Genomic DNA, 22,674 nt, shown 5'->3' with positions numbered 1-22,674 from the left:
GTGATTCTCGGTCTTCTGTTATCTTTGTTGGTTTTTTTATTTACTATTGTTTGTCTTTTTATGGCTGATCCTCTGTTGACATATAATTATTATTCGACTAATGAGTTTGAAAGTCCCTTTCGCATCTTTCGATTCTCCATGTTAATGTTCACTTTAAAGTACAATGAACAGACGCATTTCTAGCCTTAACTGAAAGCCTGAGATTGTGATTGTAGATTCATTTGAATATCCTCGTAGAACATGCAGAAAATATGTTGTTGTGCCATCATCATTTAAAAAATATTAAAATGCTTAATAAATGTATAAAAAGCTGATTTTTCACTTACATTTCAACAGATGAAAATCGTCTTCTCTCTGTAGAGTTGGTGATTTGTAACATGTTCAATACTGAAATCATTACAGATTTAAAGAATAAATATATCTAAACTTCCTTTTCATTACTATAAGTTGGTAATATAGACATTAACAACCAGTTAATGGAAATCTCGGACGCATGAACCTTTTTTTAAATTGATTTCTGTGTATTACTGTCGGTCAGTTTTAAATGGTGGACTAAGACATGTAAGATGGACTACCAGGAGAGGATTAAGGCCAGACAATGCGTGGTTAGAGTTGAATTGATAATCATGAAATGAATAATTGAGTTGCCAAAAAGATAAACTGTACCAATTAAACAGTACCAGGTAAATTCTTTATCAATTGATGTCTCAAGTAATGCCCCAGGACTAAATATTACTCAATTCAAAACTAAAAAAGACAATGCAATACAAATACTTCCAATACCCCAGTTATCCTGTTATACATATCAAAGGTCCCTATTTGCTTTTCTCGCTTCTGTCTAGGGAGAAAAGGCCAGATACCTATATGTGTTGTATTGATAAAATTACATAGTGTAGCTCTCTTATACAAGTTATGTTCAATACAATAAACAGAAAAGTCAAACACATTCTACATTATTATTTCACATAGTTCTTTTCTAAGTGTGATAATGTTTGTTTTTGTTGCACTTGGTGTTCAAGATTTTCCTTGTTTTTTTCTATTACAGTTGATGGGTTTCTCACAGTTTTAGTTAGTAATCTGGATTTGTTTTTTAAACTATCGCTCTTGAAGCAACAAACTTTCCTGACTATTAATGCTTTTGAACTTCGTACTTTATTTGGCCTTTTAAACTTTTTTGGATTCGAGCGTCGGTGATGAGTCTTTTGTAGACGAAACGCGCGTCTGGCGTATACTAAATTTAGTCCTGGTATCTAGGAAGAGTTTATTTCAGTTAACTTTGTTATTTGAATTAGATATTCCAAAATAAGTTTGTTTATTTCGTTTGAATATTTGTCCAGAATCCCACGAGTGTTAAATCGAAACTATTTTTAAGACAAAATATAACTTGTTTTGATTAGTCTGTGAAGGTCTGGTTACCCGTTTTACAGACATACAGACATTATTTTATTTTTATTTTATCAATGTTACCACTCTAAATCATATATTTTTCAAAGCCAAGATAAATTTTCAGAGTTTTACATTTGTTTTTAAAACTTAATATAATTGTTTAACAACTATTTATACATTTAAGTTTCATGACGAGTGAGAATTTGATATTGTTTGCTATCAACTCGAGTAATTTTATTTTTAACTCCGAATGATAACGTTTGTTGTAGTTCGTTCTTATGGACTTCCATTTCTGAATTTACTTTGGAGTTAGGTATTTTCGTTACATTGGTTTAAATCAGCAATCGTTCTAACAGTACACAGGCGATTGTTCTATAAATGCTTTAATAGAATAGTTATTCCGATAAATATATTTTTACTCACCTTGGCAGTATTTGAAATCGTTAGCTACATCTAAACGACTGAATACATGTTTTCCAATAACACATGATATAGTTATATTTCCACATTCATCATTTTGATATATTAAATCAAAAGTCATTGAGTATAATCTAGATTCGTTAGAATACATTGTCGTCGAAAATTTTGTTATGTCTTTGCCCTGAAAAGAAATATCGAAGCTAATGATTACCGTATGTTAACATCGGTTGCTTCTATATTTGATGATTCACTCACTGTCTATGATTGATAAAAAGTGCACACAATGATACTTAAAATATAAAAAAGAAGACGTGGTATGATTGCCAATGAGAGAACTATCCACAAACGACCAAAATGACACAGACATCAATAAGTATAGGTCACCGTACGGCCTTAAAATTCAGTTCACTTGCTTGACAGATAATTTGTTCATGATTAATTGCTGTTTGTCCCTGTTTTAGTAATAATAAGGCATATAAAGGGATTGTTGTATTTTAAGGCAACTCCGATTGTCAAGTTAGAACTAGTACATAATGTTAAGTATTTTTGGATAACAGAGTGGACATTGTCAGAATTTTAGTTGAATATCCGATAAATGACAAATAAGGGTTTAAAACAAAACTTTATTACAAAAAAGATGATTTTAGATTCCCAATTTAAAGCTTTCCGGTTTGATGTAGCAACACTCCACCAGCGTAATTTATCAGTACATTGAATAGAATTTTTCGACTTTAAGATAGCTGCCCATTCTGTTGGTATTGATTTTTTTACCAAATTAATTTCAGCTATTCAGTTTGATTTATGTTTTTGCCTTATTTTACTTTATTTTAAAATTACATAAATGTTCTATAATATTTTTTTTCTAATGTCTGTAAAAGTTTCATGTTTTTTTATGTAGACCTCAACCAGTTGATTTCCAATATTTTAGAATAATTCTATAAAATTCTGTGACTTTTGCAAGCCTTTCATCTGTTTTATCGCAACTGTTAGTTTTAAACCCTAAAAGTATTCAAAGGTACCATGTGTTTTTATTTGATACGCAAGACACGTGTTTCGTGTACGGAAGAATCACCAGTAACGCTCAGATCGAAAAAGTTAAAAAGCCAAACGTATAATAACATTAACGGTACCAATGTTTCTGCACCAGATCCGCATTTCGACAACACATGTCTCTTCAGTGATGCTATAAAGTTGATGAGCATTATCCTATATTCCAAAAAGTTGTGCCATATACGTCTAAGGTTATTTATGCCTGGGATAAGAACTTTGGTAGCATTTTGATCATTCATACTTTTGCAAACTGTTTATTTATAAAAATGCCCATATAATTGTTATTTGTGTCAACACCGATGTGCTGACTACTTACCAAGTGAAACCCTCGGAGATGAAACGTCCACCAGCAGTGACATCGACCTAGTAGTGTAAATAGTTATCTATGAAACCAGACTTATAATTTGATACGTTAGACGCGCATTTCGTCAACATCAGACTCATCAGTGACGCTAAGATCAAAATAGTTAGAAAAATTCAAACCAAACTAATTTGACCAAACAATATAAAATTAGTGCTGAGGTAAAATTTACAATCACTTTCACATTCACTTACAAATCTACTAGTCTTTTATCCCAAATAGGTTTTTAAGAAGTGAAATAACTTATGTCTTTCATATTTATTCAACCCTTTGCATATAGAACAATGATTACATTTCTTTTTATTTTAGCAGGTTTATTATCTCTATCAAATTTAAAACAATTTTTTTTCTATTTCTTTAATATTTTTCTATGGAGTTATAGAGGCAGTTTCCAGAAAAGTGAAAATGAGCACAAATTGTGATTAATTATCGATTAAAAAAAATTACAAGATTTAAGCTTTCCTTCCCATTACCCAGTCGAAAACCAGGTTGAAATAGAACAAAAGAATCGAAGCTCTCTATTAGAGAAGGCGATAAATGTTTACTGTATTGTTTACTATAGTGACAAATTTTTAAAAAGTTAATAGAAACAAACAAAACTGCAATTTTGTTCTCAATTACGAGGTGTTTTATTTCAAAAACACCATTTGCATAAGTTTTCAATTTATCTAGTACATAATTAAGCAGAACAATTAGATATCAAGTCGACGACATGGGTATCTTTCAAGTTGGATGACAAAAATGCATAACCTCCGATTTTATTGAAAAAATTACCACGGACGGAAAAGATATCAATCTATTAGTTCAGTAATTTTCGTGTCTGCCCTTCCATTATGTGACTGAAGAAAAAATTCCAAAAATAGGTAACAATTGTATCGAAAAGAAAAAATCGAGTGCACCTTTTTATGTTAGGGCGTGTTTGAGTTGAGTATTTTGTCTTGCTATCGTTCAAAGTAAGAATATTTCATACATCGTCTCGCTTCAGATTCTATAATTTTTATATATTAAAGCTACAGGTTGACTTTATAACACAAAAAAATAACAGTACTAATAGATGAAATATATGGGTCAAGTGAAATACCTATCTAATGAGTCACAAAAACAGGGAAGGTGTGTTCGAATAGCTATTTTTTTACTGAAAGTACTTGACGACAGTCTTACAAGTTGGATGATGAAAATGCATATCTTCGAAAAATTCAAATTTTTTGTGTGTGATAACTAGGGTTTATAGTCTTCAACCACTAAAAAAATCTAGTCTGCCCTTCGACGAAATGTTTAATTAGTTTTTTTTAAATGTTTATGATTTTCCGAAAATTCCACCTAACAACCGATCAGACAATAGTTTTAAGTTGAATCAATGCAGACAATATCATTAACTGATACTCATTAGCTAGTTGATACATTTGTCTTATAAAATATAACTGACATATAAGGATCGTATTGGTGCAATGTGGATAAATTTATCGGTTTCCAAGAGCAAAATTGGTAGCGCGTCATCGCTACAATGGCTTCCATTTTTACGATTGTGAAAATGAACTGGCTTAATGGGGAGATAATTTTGACGAAGTAGGATACTGACTGTACCCTTCTGTTTATTTTTTTATTTCGATCCTGAAAAAGAATCAGATATTTCAATTTCGTTAATAGCAAAGTGAACGTCATATTCAGATCATCAAATTAAAGTAGTGTCGTCTGCTAGTTGCAAATTGTCTACTATGATTTCGCAATCTAAACTAGTTTTGATACTTTTATAATCGATATTGCTTCTTTACCATGCAGACATGATTTCCACCGATAAAACAAATAGTAAAGCCGATTAAGGACATCATCCTGGGCTTATATCCCTGTTGTTTTTTTTTAGAGATATCGCTATACAAAGTCGTCACCAATCTTTTAAAAGAGTCATCGAATCCAAAATGTTTTAAAATTGAAAACAAAAAAATCCATTCTAAAGAGTCAAACGCTTTAGGAAAATAAAAAAAAGACTATAATAACCCCTACAGTTTTGTGTAATCAACAATATCGTATATCTGATTAAACAATATACGTATAGTGTCTTAAAATATGAAATTTATTTGTATTCGGCACAAAACAGGGGAAATGTTCGGTAGAACCTCGCATTTCCCCCGTTTCTAAGCCTCATACAAATAAATTTCATATTTCAAGACACTATTCGTATATTGTTTTTATACTGAAATCGATAAAAAAAAAAAAAATATTGTTAAAAAAAAGTGTTTGCAATTTTTTTCTTGGGGTACCATTTTGGGTATTTCCCTTTGACCGTAGTCCAGGTGGTAGGACATTGACATTTTAAGGAATTAGAAAGGAAAAATGAACTCTATTTATATAACATTTAATAAAAATGGTATATAAAAAACCTATTGCAAGACATTACAAGTTTAAATTCATAAAAGTTTGACCATTGTTACTACACGTTGTCATGGTTGTGACCTGACGTTGTTGATGAAATAAAAAACATAAAAAAGATATGTAACAAATATTGTTAAAAAAAAAGTGTTTGCAATTTTCCTCTTGGGGTACCATTTTGGGGTATTTCCCTATGACCGTAGTCCAGGCGGTAGGACATTGACATTTTAAGGAATTAGAAGGGGAAAATGAACTTAAGTAATAACATTTAATAAACATGGTATAAATGTATAAATAACCAATTTGAAGACATAACAATTTTAACTTCATAAAAATTTGACCATTGTTACTACACGATGGCATGGTTGTGACGTGACGTTGTTGATGAAATATAGTAGTTCGGTAGAAGTTCGGTGAGAAGGCGGGGCTTATAGGTTAGTTGAGGTCATTGACGTATAAAGCTAACGTTATACGTATAGCTTTATCTGTATAGTAAAATAGCTGATTGCAGTATAACTAAGATTTTATGTCAATTTTTAAAGATAATTAGGACGGTTATTATTTAATGACAAGGGGTCACCTCTTTTCAAATAATAGCTTTAAAACACGTATATGATTATATCCAATATTAAGAATGTTTACTACTATGTACTTGAAATTATCCCAAAATTTTCTATAAAACTCAACTGTTACACCGTCTTATTCCGGGAATTTTCTAAGTTCATTTTATAAAAGCATATGAGCATGCGTATTCTGTAACATCCAAATCGCAGATTGATTATCAGTTTCACCCATTTTGTCTCCGATTTTTTTCTCCTGTAATATATATGTATCACTTGATGTTTTATCAGGAGTCGTATATATCTTTTTATAGTACTCTTTAATACATTTTTTTTACTACACATTCTATCACCTTGGTCCGTTATAAACTTACTAGTTTCTCCAGCAAAGTAGATCCTTAAAATAGTATTGTACGAAAAGCGTATCACAAGGCGGAACGTTGTCAATTTGTATATATAAAGAAATGTTATTCATACAGTCAGAATTCTACTTCTTCAAAATTATCTCCCCATTACGCCAGTTCATGCTCACAGTCGTAGAAATGGAAGCCATTGTAGGGATGACGCTCTGCCAATTTTGCTCTTGAAAACTGATAAATTTATCCACATAGCACCATTACGATCGATCGTTATATGTCAGTTATATTTTAAAATACAAATGTATCTACTAGCTAATCAGCATTAGTTAATGATCTTGTCTGCATTGATTCAACTATTGAAAAAACTATTGAAAAAATATTGTCTGTTTGGATGTCAGATGGAATTTTTGAAAATGCTGAAGCATTTAAAAAAATTCTAATTAAATATTTCGTGGAAGGGCAGACTAAACATTTTCAGTGGTTGAAGATTATAAACCCTAGTTATCACACACACATTTTCATCATCCAAATTAAAAGACTGTCGTCAAGTACTTTTAGAAAAAATAGCTATTCGAACACAACTACTCTGTTTTTGTGATTCATTAGATAGGTATCTCAATTGACCCATATATTTCATCTTTTCGTACTGTCATTTTTTTACGTTATAAAGTCAACCTGTAGCTTTGATATATAATAATGATAGAATCTGAAGCGAGATGCTATATAAAATACTCTTGCTTTGTACGTTTAAAAGACAAAATATACACCCCAAACATGCCCTAACATAAAAAGGTGCACTCGATTTTTCTCTTTTCGATACAATCGTTACCTGTTTTGGGGAATTTTTTCTTGATTCACATAATGGAAGGGCAGACACGAAAATTTCTGAACTAAAAGATTGATATGTTCTCCGTCCGTGATAAAAACAAATCGGAGGTTATGCATTTTCTACATCCAACTTATAGATACTATATATAAAAAAGAAGATGTGGTATTATTGCCAATGAGACAGCTATCCAGAAAAGACCAAAATGACACAAACATTAACAACTATAGGTAACCGTAAGGCCTTCAACAATGAGCAAAGCCCATATCGCATAGTCAGCTATAAAAGGCCCCGATAAGAACCATGTCGTCGACTTGATATCTTATTGTTTTGCATTACTATGTAATAGATACATTGAAAACTTATGCAAATGGTGTTTTTAAAATAAGAAAATTGTCGTTTTATTTGTTTCTATTAACTTTTTAAAATTTTGTTACTATATCAAACATTACAGTTAACTTTTATCGCTTTCTCGATAAACACAGAGCTTCGATTCTTTTGTTCTATTTCAAAAGTGTTTCCGCCTGCATATATCAAGACAAATTAAAATTTTAATCTGCTTCCTCTGGACCCATACACATGGGCTCAATTACCAAATATTCGTATGTATTATTAATGTTTTTAATGCTCCATTTATTAGCATTATGTTTTTCTGGTCTGTGCGTGCGTACGTTCGTCCGTTCGTCTGTTTGTTTGTCCGTTTGTCCAGCTTCAAGTTAAATAAAATTGAAACTTAGTATACATTTTCCCTATGGAATGTTCTTTTTAATTCTAATGCCAAATTACAGTTTTATCCCATTTTCATAGTCCACTAAACATAGAAAATGATAGTGTAGATGAGGCATCCGTGTACTAGGGACACATTCATGTTTCTTCAAATTTTCGTCGTATCGCTGTAAATTTGTGTTAAAATTTTAACGTCGATATCCATAAATATTTCATTGTGTACGAGAAATATGCAATTTACTAGCATTGTTATAAATCCTAAATATGGCCAATTATATTATAGTTTAAAAAAAGAAATTTATGAAACATATTTATATCCGCTAACCGAGCCCCTATTGAGATCGACAAACTCAACAAAAAAGCTTTGAATACAATACGGATATTTCTTAGAATTGATGGTCATCCTATAAAAGGTACGGTCGTCCTATATAAATTGCAGTCAGTCTTTACAAATTACGGTCATCCTTTACAAGTTACGGTCATCTTTTTACCAATCACGGTCATCCTTGTTTTATGTTACGGTCATCTTGAAAATATTTTGATTATGATTTACGGTCATCTTAACGATTTTTTCAAATCGAATTTCCCGTTTCATGCACATTTCTCGGAAGTAATTAGTGATTTTCGAGTGATTCTTTTATACATTTACATCGTTTCAATGTATGATTTGTTAAGAAAATGATATAGAAACACTTTAACAGACAATACAGAAACTGACCTAATTTTTTATCCGACATCTTGGGATGACCGTGAATGCAGTTACGGTCATCAGCGTTACCCCAGTGAGTGTGTCTTTCTGTGTTGTGTTGTAACACTATTGTGTTCGATAAGGGCGAATATTTGGTATCATTAAACTTTTAAACTTGATGCAAATATTTGCACCTGTCCTAAGTTAGGAATCTGATGTTCATTAGTTGTCGTTTGTTGATGTGCTTCATACGTGTTTCATGTTTTTAATATAGAGGAGACCGTTAGTTTTCCCGTTTGAACGGTTTTGCACTGCCTAGTAATTTTTAAAAAAGGGCCCTTTATAGCTTGCTTGTTCGGTGTGGGCCAATGCTCCTTGTTGAGGACCGTACTTTGACCTATAATGATTAATTGTTAAAAATTGTGATTGGATTGAGCGTTGTCTCATTGGCACGCATGACACATCTTTTTATATCTATTTGGTAGGTCTTTAATTGAATGAATCGATTTAAGATAGCGTTACGACATCTGTTGAAACACACAATCTTATAATCAAAGCTATTGTTACAAATTATTCAAATTGACCGTGCATGTGAAAACATTAGTTCTTGTATAGCTCTGGTATCCAGAATTAAGTTATTAGTAGATATTAAGATAATCATAGTACATGCCGTATTTGATGTATGAATTTTCAATATGGGGAAATTGTTGAGAACATGGTATTCAAAGAATCGTTAAGTTAATAAAAAAAGCTCATATCATATATACAATTTATTCAAATACCTACTTACAATTCATTTTGGGAGCTAACATTGTAAACATTTAAATCTACGATTTATTATCATATTGGTTTTTCTTTATGAAATTGTCAAAATAAAATTACCCAATTACCTTACGAACGAATTAATCCCATCGAAATATAGATAAAGGATATAACAGCAACAGTTAAGTCTGCCTCATATCTTGACTTACATCTAGAAATTGACAATGAGGGTTGGTTGAAAACAAAATTTTTCGAAAAAAGAGATGATTTCAGCTTCCTAATGTGAACTTACCATTTCTATGTACCAACATTCAAACGAGAGCCTGCATACAGGATATATATCTTCCAATTGATATTATATTCCCGGGTTTGTGTTTCCAACTCACGATTTCATTGATAAAAGGTTGCTGCTCACAAGGAAGCTACGAAACCAAGAGAGTAGTATGGAATTGATAGTTCTGCCCCACCCATTTTTTGCAGGATTTTTGCTCGGACCGGACTTAATATCCGAAAATCTCGCACGCTCGTTGAGGAGGTTGTGTGGGGAAACGTGGCTGGTTGGGGTTGAAGGGGAAAATGTGCCTTTGTGGAAGAAAAAAAACCACTGATAGAATAAACACAATGGATCGCAAGTTAACAAATATGTTTGATCAGAGAGAGACTACGGTTCAGGAGGTAAAAATTCTGGCAAAACTGGTCACTTTTAAGGCCAAGCAAGGACAACGCTGCAATGATAAGGCAATTCTCAAATGGAGACAAGTAGGTCAGGACTTATCCTGGATTGTTAAAGACATTTAAGATGTCGACACGAAGTTTGGGTCCGCAAAAAATATATAATATAGTGCTGGAAGGAGGAAACTATCCGCATGAGATATGTGAAAGACTTAACAACCAGCTGACTACCGTCCGGGCAAAAAGAGAGAGACCGATGGAACTGTGCAAATTGTGAGCTGGGATGCAAAAAAATCCAGGCACATTTGGGTATGATTACCACGACTTTTATATTTCTTTATAAGGACGGTAGGATTGAAAGTATAAGAATATGATTTTTTAGGTTAAAAAAGTCGGGGTTTAAAACCGTTGAATTGGGGTGTGTGGGGGAAAAACCTAAGAGGAACATTTGACAGATTCTCGCTGAAGTTGTACATGGGTTGCCGCAGCTGATTTTATCGTCGTAGTAGTTGTTTGGCAGGTGATGACTTTCCCAAACTCGACATTATCGATCTGTTCATTATCAGTAAAAGCTGAGCTGACACATTGCTCAACCAAGGACTTTTTAGACTAGGCCTATCGCAAGGTATCGTGGTGGTCTTTTTCTTTTTGGTTACATCACTTACATGCCTTAAGATAAGTGTAAGAACCGTTACGGCGGTAGCATTCAAACAAGATAGGGACCCCAGAGGAAGGGTGGCTATAACCCCTATACCGGTCAAAGTAGAACCTAGAGAACCGCTGGTTAACATCAAACTGCCCACAGAACAAGCACCCAATGCAAAAGATGCTACTTTATCCAGACGTTTATAGTGTTCAATGTGCGTTGATACCTTTGAATTTCTGCATCGAGTTGATCCTTTAAACATTCAACTCTAGTCTGCCGGTACCCAGAATCTAAGTCATCCATTTATTTATAGGAGCATACTGAGGAGGTGAATGTCTTTGAAAGGGCTGTTATCACCTACGATCAGACCGGCTCCGTCGTGGAATTTTTGACCACGCTTCAAGTAGAGTTCATCCCCATATGTGATCCGGGCGGTTGAGGGTTTGAGTTAGAGACCGTTACCACTGGGATTCACTGCGCAAACGCATCCACCACGTTTCAGGTACAATCCAGATCCCAATACTTTGTTGACGGCTACATCATCCAGACCGTTTAAGGCTTTAACACCAAATGCAGGTAAAATGTCTAAGCTGTCATGGGAATTGCCAACATTGCCATTCCTGCCAACATTGGTAGGTATCCACCTACCTTTTGCATGTTTCCGTTATTGGGTGGGACTTAGCTCGAGATGCATACCGCTAGTACCTCTTTGGAGAAGATATGTAATTCTTTGAACCTGCCAAGAGGTAAGCCACATCTTGTGTTCGCCTTGCAGGTTTGAATGGGACAAACGAATGGAGACTGACAACCTTTTTTGGCAGCCCGTTATAGTTTATTAGCTTGACCCTTTGTTAAGTTCAAACCATGTTCGTCATTAATTTATACTTCTCGAAGACGAAAACTGATGTGGAGGTGTTCGCCGCGGAGATTGATGGGGGTACCGTCCTAATCGGTGAGATAAGTGCACATGCAATTGATGGTTTTCAGGGTAACAGGTAAGTACACCAGATTTTATGGGGTTTGAATAATCTTCATACCAGGATCGACGCCAGGTAAGAAACTGGAGAAGGTGGAAAACTGGTTTCCATTCACATTCCCATGGATATTATCGCTATTAACTAGGGTGATATTAATGATAACGATATTTACAATGTGTTCCCCTTCTGTAAAACCGTTTGAGACTCTATCGAAGGTGTAAATTTGCCGCTCGAATCTTAAGGCTGTGTTGACGCTACTTGCAACCGTTACGTTGGAATCTACTTGGTAGTGCCTGGCGAGAGTGTTGCTTCTAGAGGTTCGCGATTGGCATCGATAATGTTCTTGGCTTTGTGTTTGTTGAGCCGTAGCTGGATTTCATCGTTATTGTCTTCAATGCCAAAGAAACATGTGCTCAGGGTGATAGGAAACCAGTTTGCACTATTGTCTGGGGAGTAGCGAAAGGAATTGTTGCCTGCGTGCATGTTGGAAATGCAGTTGTAGGTCTACAGATTTACCAATGCCATTAAGTTGCAAAGGTGGATTGAAGCGGGTAAGAATTTGACTATAATTCCCAGATACTATGAGCGAGAAAATCTGTTTGGGATTGGTGTTACTAACTATTTGCTCCAAAAGTAAGTCGTTCATTTATTTAGATTTAAAACACGACGTTCATCTTATGGCCGTCATATTCGATCTGAGTAACTCTGTCGGCGATTACAAGTGCAAATGTTTCGTCCACCATTGATTCTCTTAGCCGCTCGTACTGATGACTTACATCGATAAACTTTGTATTGTTTTGTACAGCCGCATCTTGTTTTTATCTGATGGGGTGACATGAGGGACGAACAAATAGATCTTAGTCGGGATAATGTTTGCTACATCGTTGACAGCGGCGGTTTTAAGATAGCATAGGTGTCTGAACCACGCAATGCATGCTTGAATCCGTATACGATCGTTATCGTCTGCATGTGTCTCAGGAGTATGGTGAATGACAACTCTCATTTGTTGGCAGGTTTGGTGATAATGTACCAATGACGTGCTTCAAACCCTGTGTTTTCGCCCTGGACTTTGGCAGATGAATCCTTGTACCATAGATGGTTGAGACATTGGGATGGACAACGCCTGGCAATTGGTTGACCGTTATGGAATAAACGTTTCACAAATGATATCGGATATGTTCCCTACGTTGTAACTATAATCCCCTTCCCTTTCATGAATGTGACCTACCGAATTAGACTGAATACCGGATTTGTTATAGCATAAGCAACACGACGGGTGTCACATGTGGAGCAGGAAGGATTTGCTTACCCTTCCGGAGCACCTGAGATCACCCCTAGTTTTTGGTGGGGTTAGTGTTATTTAGTCTGTAGTTTTCTATGTTGTGTCGTGTGTTCTATTGCTTGTCTATTTTTCTTCTGTCAGTTTTAGCCAGGCGCTGTCAGGTAGTTTGACTGTCCCTCTGTTATCTTTGGCCATCTTTTTTATTCTCCACATGGTCGATTGCCGTGGAGGACCCTTTTTCAACACCTTTGAATGCTGCATTTGTGGCAGCATTCATTGCCTTACTTTCTAGGGTTTTTGCGGTAGAGGAAGTACACATGCGACCAGTCTAAGAGCTGGCGATTGTGTCAACCAGACCTCTCTACCACCGAAGGAGTGCTTTCGATCGTAACCTTTCTTGATTTGCAACATTTATTTATAGGATGCGCTACGATGAAGTGCCTTATATTCCTCGATGCTGATATGTCATAGTTCATAGCATAGATTATCGACACAATTTCGTTGCGCACACCATTATTTCCCACTCGGTTTGCTTCAGCACACACTTTCAAGCGATTGAGAAACTCCTTGAAGGAAGTAACACGTTGTGTAGCCCACTTCCAAACTTATTCCTCTGTTAGATGTAGGATACGATTTCCTTTCACTTGTAACTCTTATTCGCTTTCGGGTTTCTCGAGAGGTTGGAATTGCCTTGATACATGGCACCGGAACTTTTCACCATTCTCTGCATAGTCGTCAAAGTCGTCGGGCTCGAAAGATTCTGGTTTATTCTTTACCATGAGTTTCTAGAGATCAAGGGTTACTTTGTACCTCACACCATCCACGAAAATAACATCATCGTCAAAAGTAATTGGTGAGCTTTCGATAAAGATCCCATTGTTTTCAGATCGCAATCCAAAGGTGTGGTCGGCAGAAGAAGTCATACTGAGCTGCAAATACGGCTTTGCTCGAGGTCCGATGACGGTGTCTAGTTGGTGCAATAGGTAGTAGTGGGTCGTCAAACTCGGGCAGATGAGGCGGGAGTGCAGGCACTGCCGGAGGTAAATCTTCCATTGTTTTGGTGATTCTTTAACTTGCTTCCTGCTGAGCATCAACCACAGGATTGAATACTCTAGAAAAGACCGAAGAAGTATTCAACCTTTCCCCAGGGTTGAACAATCGGCCGCCAACTTATCGCCTCAAGGATTTCAACGGCGAGGAAATTCAGTAATCTTTCTATGAGCCCGAACTTCAAAAGACTGATCAAAACATCTACCGCATCGAGAAGGTCTTCCGACGGAGAACCCGGGGAAGGGTGAAAGAGCTCTATGTCAAATAGAGGGTGTCAGAGCCACAGATGTGCAATAGACTATATAGCTAGTCAAGTTTTCTTGTCCTACATGTTACTCATAGGACAGAAAAAACTCTACAGTGTCAACCTATAGATTCATAAGTTTCGCCTTGATTCTGCCGATGCGCAGGTCTTTCTCAGATATGTGATTCGATTCGTGGCGGCTCCTGTCTGTCGTGTGATAATACTTAACCTTCCGTTCGACGATGTTAATTTTCTCTTTAACCACCATGCTTAGATCCAAATATATAGTTATTCACATACTTTCCTTTGATCACCGGTTCATGTGCCGCTACCCCCTCTGGAAAATTGGCGATCGAGGGTTTATAAGCTTGAAAAAAAGTATGAGCACGGTACCGGTGTTGAGATTAATATAATCCGTCATCCAAACCTGATAAACCTGTGAATTTTCCTAAGCTTGAGCTCGAGCGCGAGGTTCTTTTGTAGATTGACGTAGTGTACAACATACTTCAGTTTGTCTCTGAGGTTTGGCACCAGCTTTTTAACCTGGTTCAGCTGTCATCTTCCTGGACAAGCGGTTAGTCATTGTAGTAGTCATGAAGTTCCTTGGGATATTCCAAGTCTACCTCCAATACATATTCTTTGTCGTTTTTGGCGGTAAGTGTATCAAAGGTTGGTATTTCTTCGGGGTTAATGCACTGAAAGCCACCGGTCGGTCGGTACTTGCCCATAGTCCATCCATACAGGTTATTGGCATCCACATACATTAAGTAGTTGGTGGGCTTGTCAGCGTTAAAAAAATATTATATCTTATATTTTTTCATAAAATACAAAATCATTAGAATGCATGAGTGAGTTGTTATACTAGTATATCATTTACAGTTAAGAAATCTACAACTTTGTGTTAAAAGGTGTCCAGGGTTGCACAGAATTTTATGAACAAGAATAAGTTTGTGATATGAAATTCTAGATTTGAAATTCATCCATTTTAGCTCTTTAGATAAATTTAAACTAGGGGGTTCGTATTGGTGCATCAAGTATAATCCTTATAGTCCTTTTCTGCATTTTTAGATTTTTTTTTATATTCATCTTCATAGCAATTTCCCAATATTGAGCAACAAAAATCAAGTATGGGCAGAATATAAGCATTATATAACAGCTTTCTACTACTAATATGTAGATAAAAAAAACTTTATTCTAGATAGCAGTGATATACGAGAACTTAAGTTTTTACATAAATACTCAATCTGAAAGTTCTAGTCTAAACTTCTGTCAACAGATCTGATTGGGATATCTTGTATAGATAGCATTATATCATTTTCTAGCAAAGACCGTTGTTCCAATCATCATAGAAGTAGTTTTTAAAGGATGCATAACCATCTTATTGGTCAGACGCCAACTATTTATGGTGTTGGCATCGTAATTTAATTTTCTTGCTATATCTTCCTTATTTGTTCCACATGTATGAAGTGTTGTATCATCAGCAAACATATTAAAGGCTGTATGAGTGGCTTATAAGGTCATGTCATTAATAAATAAAACAAACTTATTAACTTAAAAAATAATATAAAAATTTAAAAATGTATTTTATCTTGAACTTAATCATTTAATTTATTTGCTGGAAATTGCATATTATTCGTTACATATTTATTCCTTATTGTTGCAAAATGAGTGTCGAAATGATTTACTTTATCTTGCATATTATCATATTCTTTATTGTCAAAATTCACGGTAGATGGAATTTCATTTTGTATATTGGGTTTTAAATCTTTTTTCCGACACTACTTGTTCGTCAATAGTTATCTAAGGTACCAGGATTATAATTTGATACGCCAGACGGGTGTTTCGTCTACATAAGACTCATCAGTGACGCTCAGATCAAAAAAGTTATAAGCCAAACAAGTAAAAAAGAGCATTGAGGACCCAAAAAATTCAAAAACGTTGCGCCAAATACGGCTAAGGTACTAGTAACCTCCTTAGGATTTGACAAAAGTGACACACTGAATAAAGGAATGTGAAAGTAGGGGATATTGTGATAGTACAAGATTCAAATTTTGTTCGTGGACATTGAAGATTCGCACAGATCATTGAAGCATGTGTAGGAAGAGATGGGCTTTTGCAACATGTGGCTTCTTAGATACAAGAATGTTTGTCAAGGAGTCTTATACAAAAGACTAGTGGATCAGAACAGACATCGCTCCGTTCACAGACGTTTTGTTATATTACCAGTTGAGGAGCAGGCCTATTATCAATTATTTCTATGGATTGCCGGAGGAATGTATAAGTTGGACGATATCTCGTTTTTCTGACAGAATTAATTTACCATGTTCATCATCGAATTCGGGTTTTTTCCCCATTAATGACAATTACCTGGAATCATCGGAAAAGCTATAATGTTGATTTATAACTGTATGATGAGATACAATGCGTTAAAACTTATAATTTGAGCATTCAACAAATTGTCAGGTTGTAACTGTTTTAAACATACAAACAACCAAAAGACAGACACACAATTCTTACAATTCTTATAAAATAGTCAAATGAAAAACATAAATCAAATCAAACTAACAGTATGCATATACCGTAAGTACACACATTGCACCCTAGAATTGACAATTTGACTCCAATTGACTAAACTGAGACATACACATGTTAATTAAGCGTTCCATAGTTTTTATAAATATAGTACAATGACACTGAATCAAAGATGTAATTGCGTTATCAAAACAATGTTTGGGAAAAACTATTGAACTGTCAATTATCATTAGTATGTCTATGTTTTGACAATTGGAGGTAGATTGTTAATTCGAGGGTGCAATGTGTGTAGTATAATTAAACTGATTTGAAGTATGTTTTTCAAGTTTCCCTTTTAGTAGAATTGTAAGAATTAAGCGTCTGTATTATGTTTGTTTGTAGGTTGAAATAAATAGAAATACACAGTTACAACTTGACAACTGGTCTCAAGTTATACAGAGATCACTATCAGTTTTTGGTAAGTATCGTGTTGCTTAGTCTTTAGTTTTCTATGTGTTGTCTAGTGTACTATTATTTGTCTGTTTGTCTTTTTAATTTCTAGCTATGGCGTTGTCAGTTAATTTTCGATCTATGAGTTTGACTGTCCTCTGGTATCTTTCACCCTTCTTTTACAAGACTATTTTGTATAATTTTAAATCTTAAAAGTAGAAATCTAAGATCTTCTGCAATAAATAATCGAGACATCAAACGAAAACAAATGGAGTGAAAAAAAGTGATAATAATCGATCTAGCGCACAGATACATAACTATGGAACGCCACAGCTGTCTTATGTGGAACTCTGATATTTATTTATGTTGTTTTATCATTACTTAATAATAATTTGTCTTTATTTGATATGATTTTGATATTACGTAATGATGTTTTAATATAACTCAATATGGAATAGTCATTATTTAATGATATTTCGATATTACACGATATGGTTTCGTATTAACTTGATATAGTATTGTCATTACTCAATATGGTTTTGTCATTACTCGATGTGGTTTCACCATTATTTAATATGGTTGTGTCATTAGTCAATGTGGTTTTACCATTACTTGATGTATATGTGACTTAACTTAATGTAATTGTTTCATTACATGATGTTGTTTTGTTATTTCGTAATGATGATTTGTCTTTTCTTTATATGGTTTTAGCATTACGTGATGATGTTTCAAAATTTGACCATTTTACACTACTTGATGTGTTTGTTTCATTATTTGATGTGGTCTTGTCATTCTTTGATGTGGTCCTGTCATTCTTTGATGTGGTTATCCCATTACTTGAAAAGGTAAAACCACGTGACCAATTCAAAAAAACCTGTTCTATTTTTAGATACACTTCCTTATTGTATGTGCATTGAATGCGTTTGGCAATCCATCTAATTAGTATTCAAATTAAAGTTACTGTTTGAGTTAAACATTTAGTTAGTTTTCGAATTCAAGTCATACTTAAATTAAAGTTCTAGTTAACATTGAGTTTCGAGTTGGACTTCGAGTTTGTGTCACATTTAAAGGCAGAGTTCTAATTACAACTTTGAACTGTTAAAGTTCGAAAATCTCTCACATACATGTTAAACTCCGCCACGTGCACTTTCTTAATGTACCTGACCCAAGTCAGGAGCACGAAGTTCAATTGTTGTCGTTGTATACATATGTGTCATACTTGGTTTTTTTGTAAAATAGACCGTCAGTTTTTTCGTTTGAATTTTTTTCACATAGTGCATGGTGGCTTTTTGTAGCTGACTAAACGGATTTTTGAAGGCTGTACGGTTGCCAATATGTGATTTCTTACATCCACTGCATTAAAACTTTGGTGGATAGTTGTCTCATTGGCAATCACACAACATCTAACTTTATTTTAACTCCTATATGTTGCGTTTTGAATACTGCAACATTGTTTTTTTAGAACGCATATCCCGGAGCCCTCTTTTCGGAAGCCCGAGCAAAAGCCCTTGTTCCACGATAGAAAACTTAATTCCGAACTCAAAAAGACATATAAAATAGCTCGAATTTCAACTTGAAATCTTAATAAATCTAACCTCAAGAAGTTACTCAAATTCAAAGTTGTAACTTGAACTCTGCCTTTAAATGTGACTCAAACTCGAAGTCCAACTCGAAAATCAATTCTAACTAGAACTTCAATTATAAGTATGACTTTCATTCGAAAAGTAACTCAAAGTTTAACGTTTTTAACTTAAACAGTAATCTGAACTTTAATTTCAACACTAGTTAGATGGATTGCCAAACGCAATACAGGCACATACAACATGGAAATCTACCTTAAAATAGAACAGGTTTTTTCCAAATTGGTCACGTGGTTTTACCTCAGCAAGTAATGGGATAACCACATCAAAGAATAACTGAACCACATCAAAGAATGACAAGACCACATCAAATAATGAAACGAACACATCAAGTAGTGTAAAATGGTCAAATTTTGAAATATCATTACGTGATGTTAAAACCATATAAAGAATAGACAAATCATCATTACGAAATAACAAAATCACATCATGTAATAAAACAATTACATTACGTTAAGTCACATACACATCAAGTAATGTTTAAACCACATTGACTAATGACACAACCATATTAAATAATGGTGAAACCACATCGAGTAATGACAAAACCATATTGAGTAATAACAAAACTATATTAAGTCAATACGAAACCATATCGTGTAATATCGAAATATCATTACGTAATGACTATTCCATATTGAGTTATATTAGAGAAAACAACACAAGCGACATAAGTATCTACTTTATACATTAAATGTTACTTAACAATGGTATTTGTACGTATGAAGCGTCAACTTCATGTTATTTATACCTTTCAAGCGTCATTTTAACATGCATTGTACGTATGAAAGTGAAAATTATTAATTTGGATTGTCTTTCTTTTCCCAAAATCATTTTTAGACCGTTAAACAGGTGAAAACTTATGTATTACGAACTTAATCACTGACTGCATACGTAAGATGGTAAGTCGGTGATTGTTTTTACAGATATATATATTTTTTTTACAGTAAGCTAAAAAAAATACCATTTTTATAGATAAAACGAAATATAGCAGTATCTTTTAATTTAAGTTGACATATTTTATACATTTTTTTCCAAATTGATTATTTAAGTTTTCGGTGAAGACGAAATTTGTATTTTCATACGACCGCAAACATTTTTTGGTCGTAAATTGGTAACACGTCGTCGTCGTCGTCCGGCGTCTTTGTCGTCGTCCGAAGACATTTGGTTTACGCACTATAACTTTAGTATAAGTATATAGAAATCTATTAAATTTAAACACTAGGTTTATGACCACAAAAGGAAGGTTGGGATTGATTTTGGGAGTTTTTGTCCCAACAGTTTAGGAATTTGGGGCCAAAAAGGGCCAACATAAGCATTTTCTTGGTTTTTGCACTATAATTCTAGTATAAGTAAATAGAAATCAATGAAATTTAAACACAAGGTTTATGGCCACAAAAGGAAGGTTGGGATTGATTTTGGAAGTTGAGGGCCCAACAGTTTAGGAAATAGTGGACAAAAAGTGGCCCAAATAGGCATTTGTCTTGGTTTTCGCACCAATACTTTAGTATAAGTGAATAGAAATCTATGAAATTTATACACAAGGTTTATGACCATAAAAGGAAGGTTTGGATTGATTTTGGGAGTTTTGGTCCCAACAGTTTAGGAATAAGGGAGCCAAAGGGTCAAAATTTAACTTTGTTTGATTTCATCAAAAATTGAATAATTGGGGTTCTTTGATATGCCGAATCTAACTGTGTATGTAGATTCTTAATTTTTGGTTCCGTTTTCAAATTGGTCTACATTAAGGTCCAAAGGGTTCAAAATTAATCTAAGTTTGATTTTAACAAAGATTAAACCCTTGGGGTTCTTTGATATGCAGAATCTAAACATGTACTTAGATTTTTTACTATGGGCACAGTTTTCAAGCTGGTCCAAATTGAGGTCCAAAATTAAACTTTGTTTGATTTCAACAAAAATTGTATATATGGGGTTCTTTGATAAATGCTTAATCTAACCATGTATTTAGATTTTTGATGTTTGGGCCCGGTTATCAAATTTCCATTGAGGTCTAAAGGATCCAAAATTGATCTTTATTTGATTTCATCAAAAATTGAATTCTTGGGGTTCTTTGATATGCTGAATCTAACCATGTATTTTGATTTTGGATATTGGACCATAATAAGTAATGTCCAGTTTAAAATTTAAAGTTTTTAAGTTTAAGTTCTTAGACCACATTCATTATGTGTCAGAAACCTATGTTGTGTCAACTATTTAATCACAATCCAAATTCAGAGCTGTATTAAGCTTGAATTTTGTGTCCATACTTGCCCCAATGTTCAGGGTTTGAACTCTGCGGTCGTATAAAGTTGCGCCCTGCGGAGCATCTGGTTACAGTTGTTACGTTAATGTGCAATGTTATTTGTCAACCGATGAACATTTATTTAGATTACTAAAGGATCTTTGTAGAGTCCCCTGTCATCAATTCCAATCTTTTTAAATGCGTTGCAGCACATACTACAGGAAATCGAACAAGCTTAGAAGTTTTTGCAAGGCAATAAATCAAGATTTTATAATAATAAGGAGTCAAAACAGAGAAAAGAAAATGTAGCTGATGGTTGCAAAATTATTATGTTTTTTCGTTTTCTGAAAGTTTATTCTCTTTCATGCAGAAAGTGCAAGAGCTATTATAACATATGCAAAGTAAATTTGCAGAAATTTCAGTCAAACACTGGTACACGATTTCATATTACATTCATTTTTTTTATAGTCTAAGAGTAAAGCCATTTTTAATTAATATTTTATAGTGCGTCTTTTCAGTTGTAATGTTATACTGCTGTATCAGTTTTAGGGTGAAGGTTGGCGCCTGTTAAAACGTTCAAACCCGCTGCATATATTATATGCACCTGTCCTAAGTTAGGAATTTAAGTCAGGAACAGTGCTTGTCGTTTTTTGGTATGTTTGATAAATGTTTCTCGTTTAAAATAAAATAATATAAAAAAAGATGTGGTGTGATCCCGATGAGACAACTCTTCACAGGAGACCAAATGACACAGACATTAATAAAAATGGTCACAGTAGAGCCTTCATCAATGAGCAAAGCCCATACTGTAAAGTCAGCTATAAAAGGCCCCGAAATTACAAATGTAAAACGTTTTACAATTCAAACGAAAAAACTAACGTCCTAATTAATGCACAAAAAAATAATGAACGTAAAAAAAATGTTACACGGCACCAAACGACAATCACTGAATTACAGGCTCTAGACTTGGGAAAGGCACATATGTACGTAATTTGGCGGGGTAAAGACTTATCTGTAGATATTCGGTCTCAACAGTATTTCATGTACCTTGCAGGAACCCGCAAATATATTTGCTTTTCTCTTTATTTCATAGCAACGTTATGTTACATATTTATATATGGCTTTTAAAGCCAAGACGCAAAGATATGCTGATTTAATTTCACTTTCAATTGGTTAAGTTTAATTGGTAATTAAACTAAATTGATTTGTGTGGAACTTGTGCCTAATTAGCTAAAAAAACATGTTGTTGATTGATATAGATCGTTAATCATCTAGTGTTAACTAGATATATAAGTCCCTGACCTGTGAAGTGGAGCTGTATATTTGTTTGTCTGTCTGTCTGGTGGTCCTGTGTGTCTGTCTGTCTAAATGGTCTTGTTTGTTTTGTCTGTCTGGTGGTTTTATTTGTTTTGTCTGTCTGGTGGTCTTGTCTGTATATCTGTCTAGTGGTTTACT

General features: G+C 34.3%; 1 protein-coding gene across 1 annotated transcript in view; it reads right to left on the bottom strand.

The window, feature by feature from the left end:
- Positions 1 to 1,723: 1,723 nt before the first annotated feature.
- Positions 1,724 to 22,674, bottom strand: part of LOC139526867 (uncharacterized) — a 40,118-nt gene continuing 19,167 nt past the window's right edge. The window contains exon 6 of the mRNA XM_071322005.1: positions 1,724 to 1,987. Coding sequence (XP_071178106.1) covers positions 1,802 to 1,987 — 186 coding nt within the window. The 3' untranslated portion in view covers positions 1,724 to 1,801. The remainder of the gene's footprint in view (positions 1,988 to 22,674) is intronic.

The sequence above is a fragment of the Mytilus edulis genome, chromosome 6 (genome assembly GCF_963676685.1).
Source record: "Mytilus edulis chromosome 6, xbMytEdul2.2, whole genome shotgun sequence".
Classification (NCBI taxonomy): domain Eukaryota; kingdom Metazoa; phylum Mollusca; class Bivalvia; order Mytilida; family Mytilidae; genus Mytilus; species Mytilus edulis.
The sequence above is the reverse complement of the archived record's forward strand: the minus strand, read 5'-3'. Positions and strand labels throughout refer to the sequence as shown.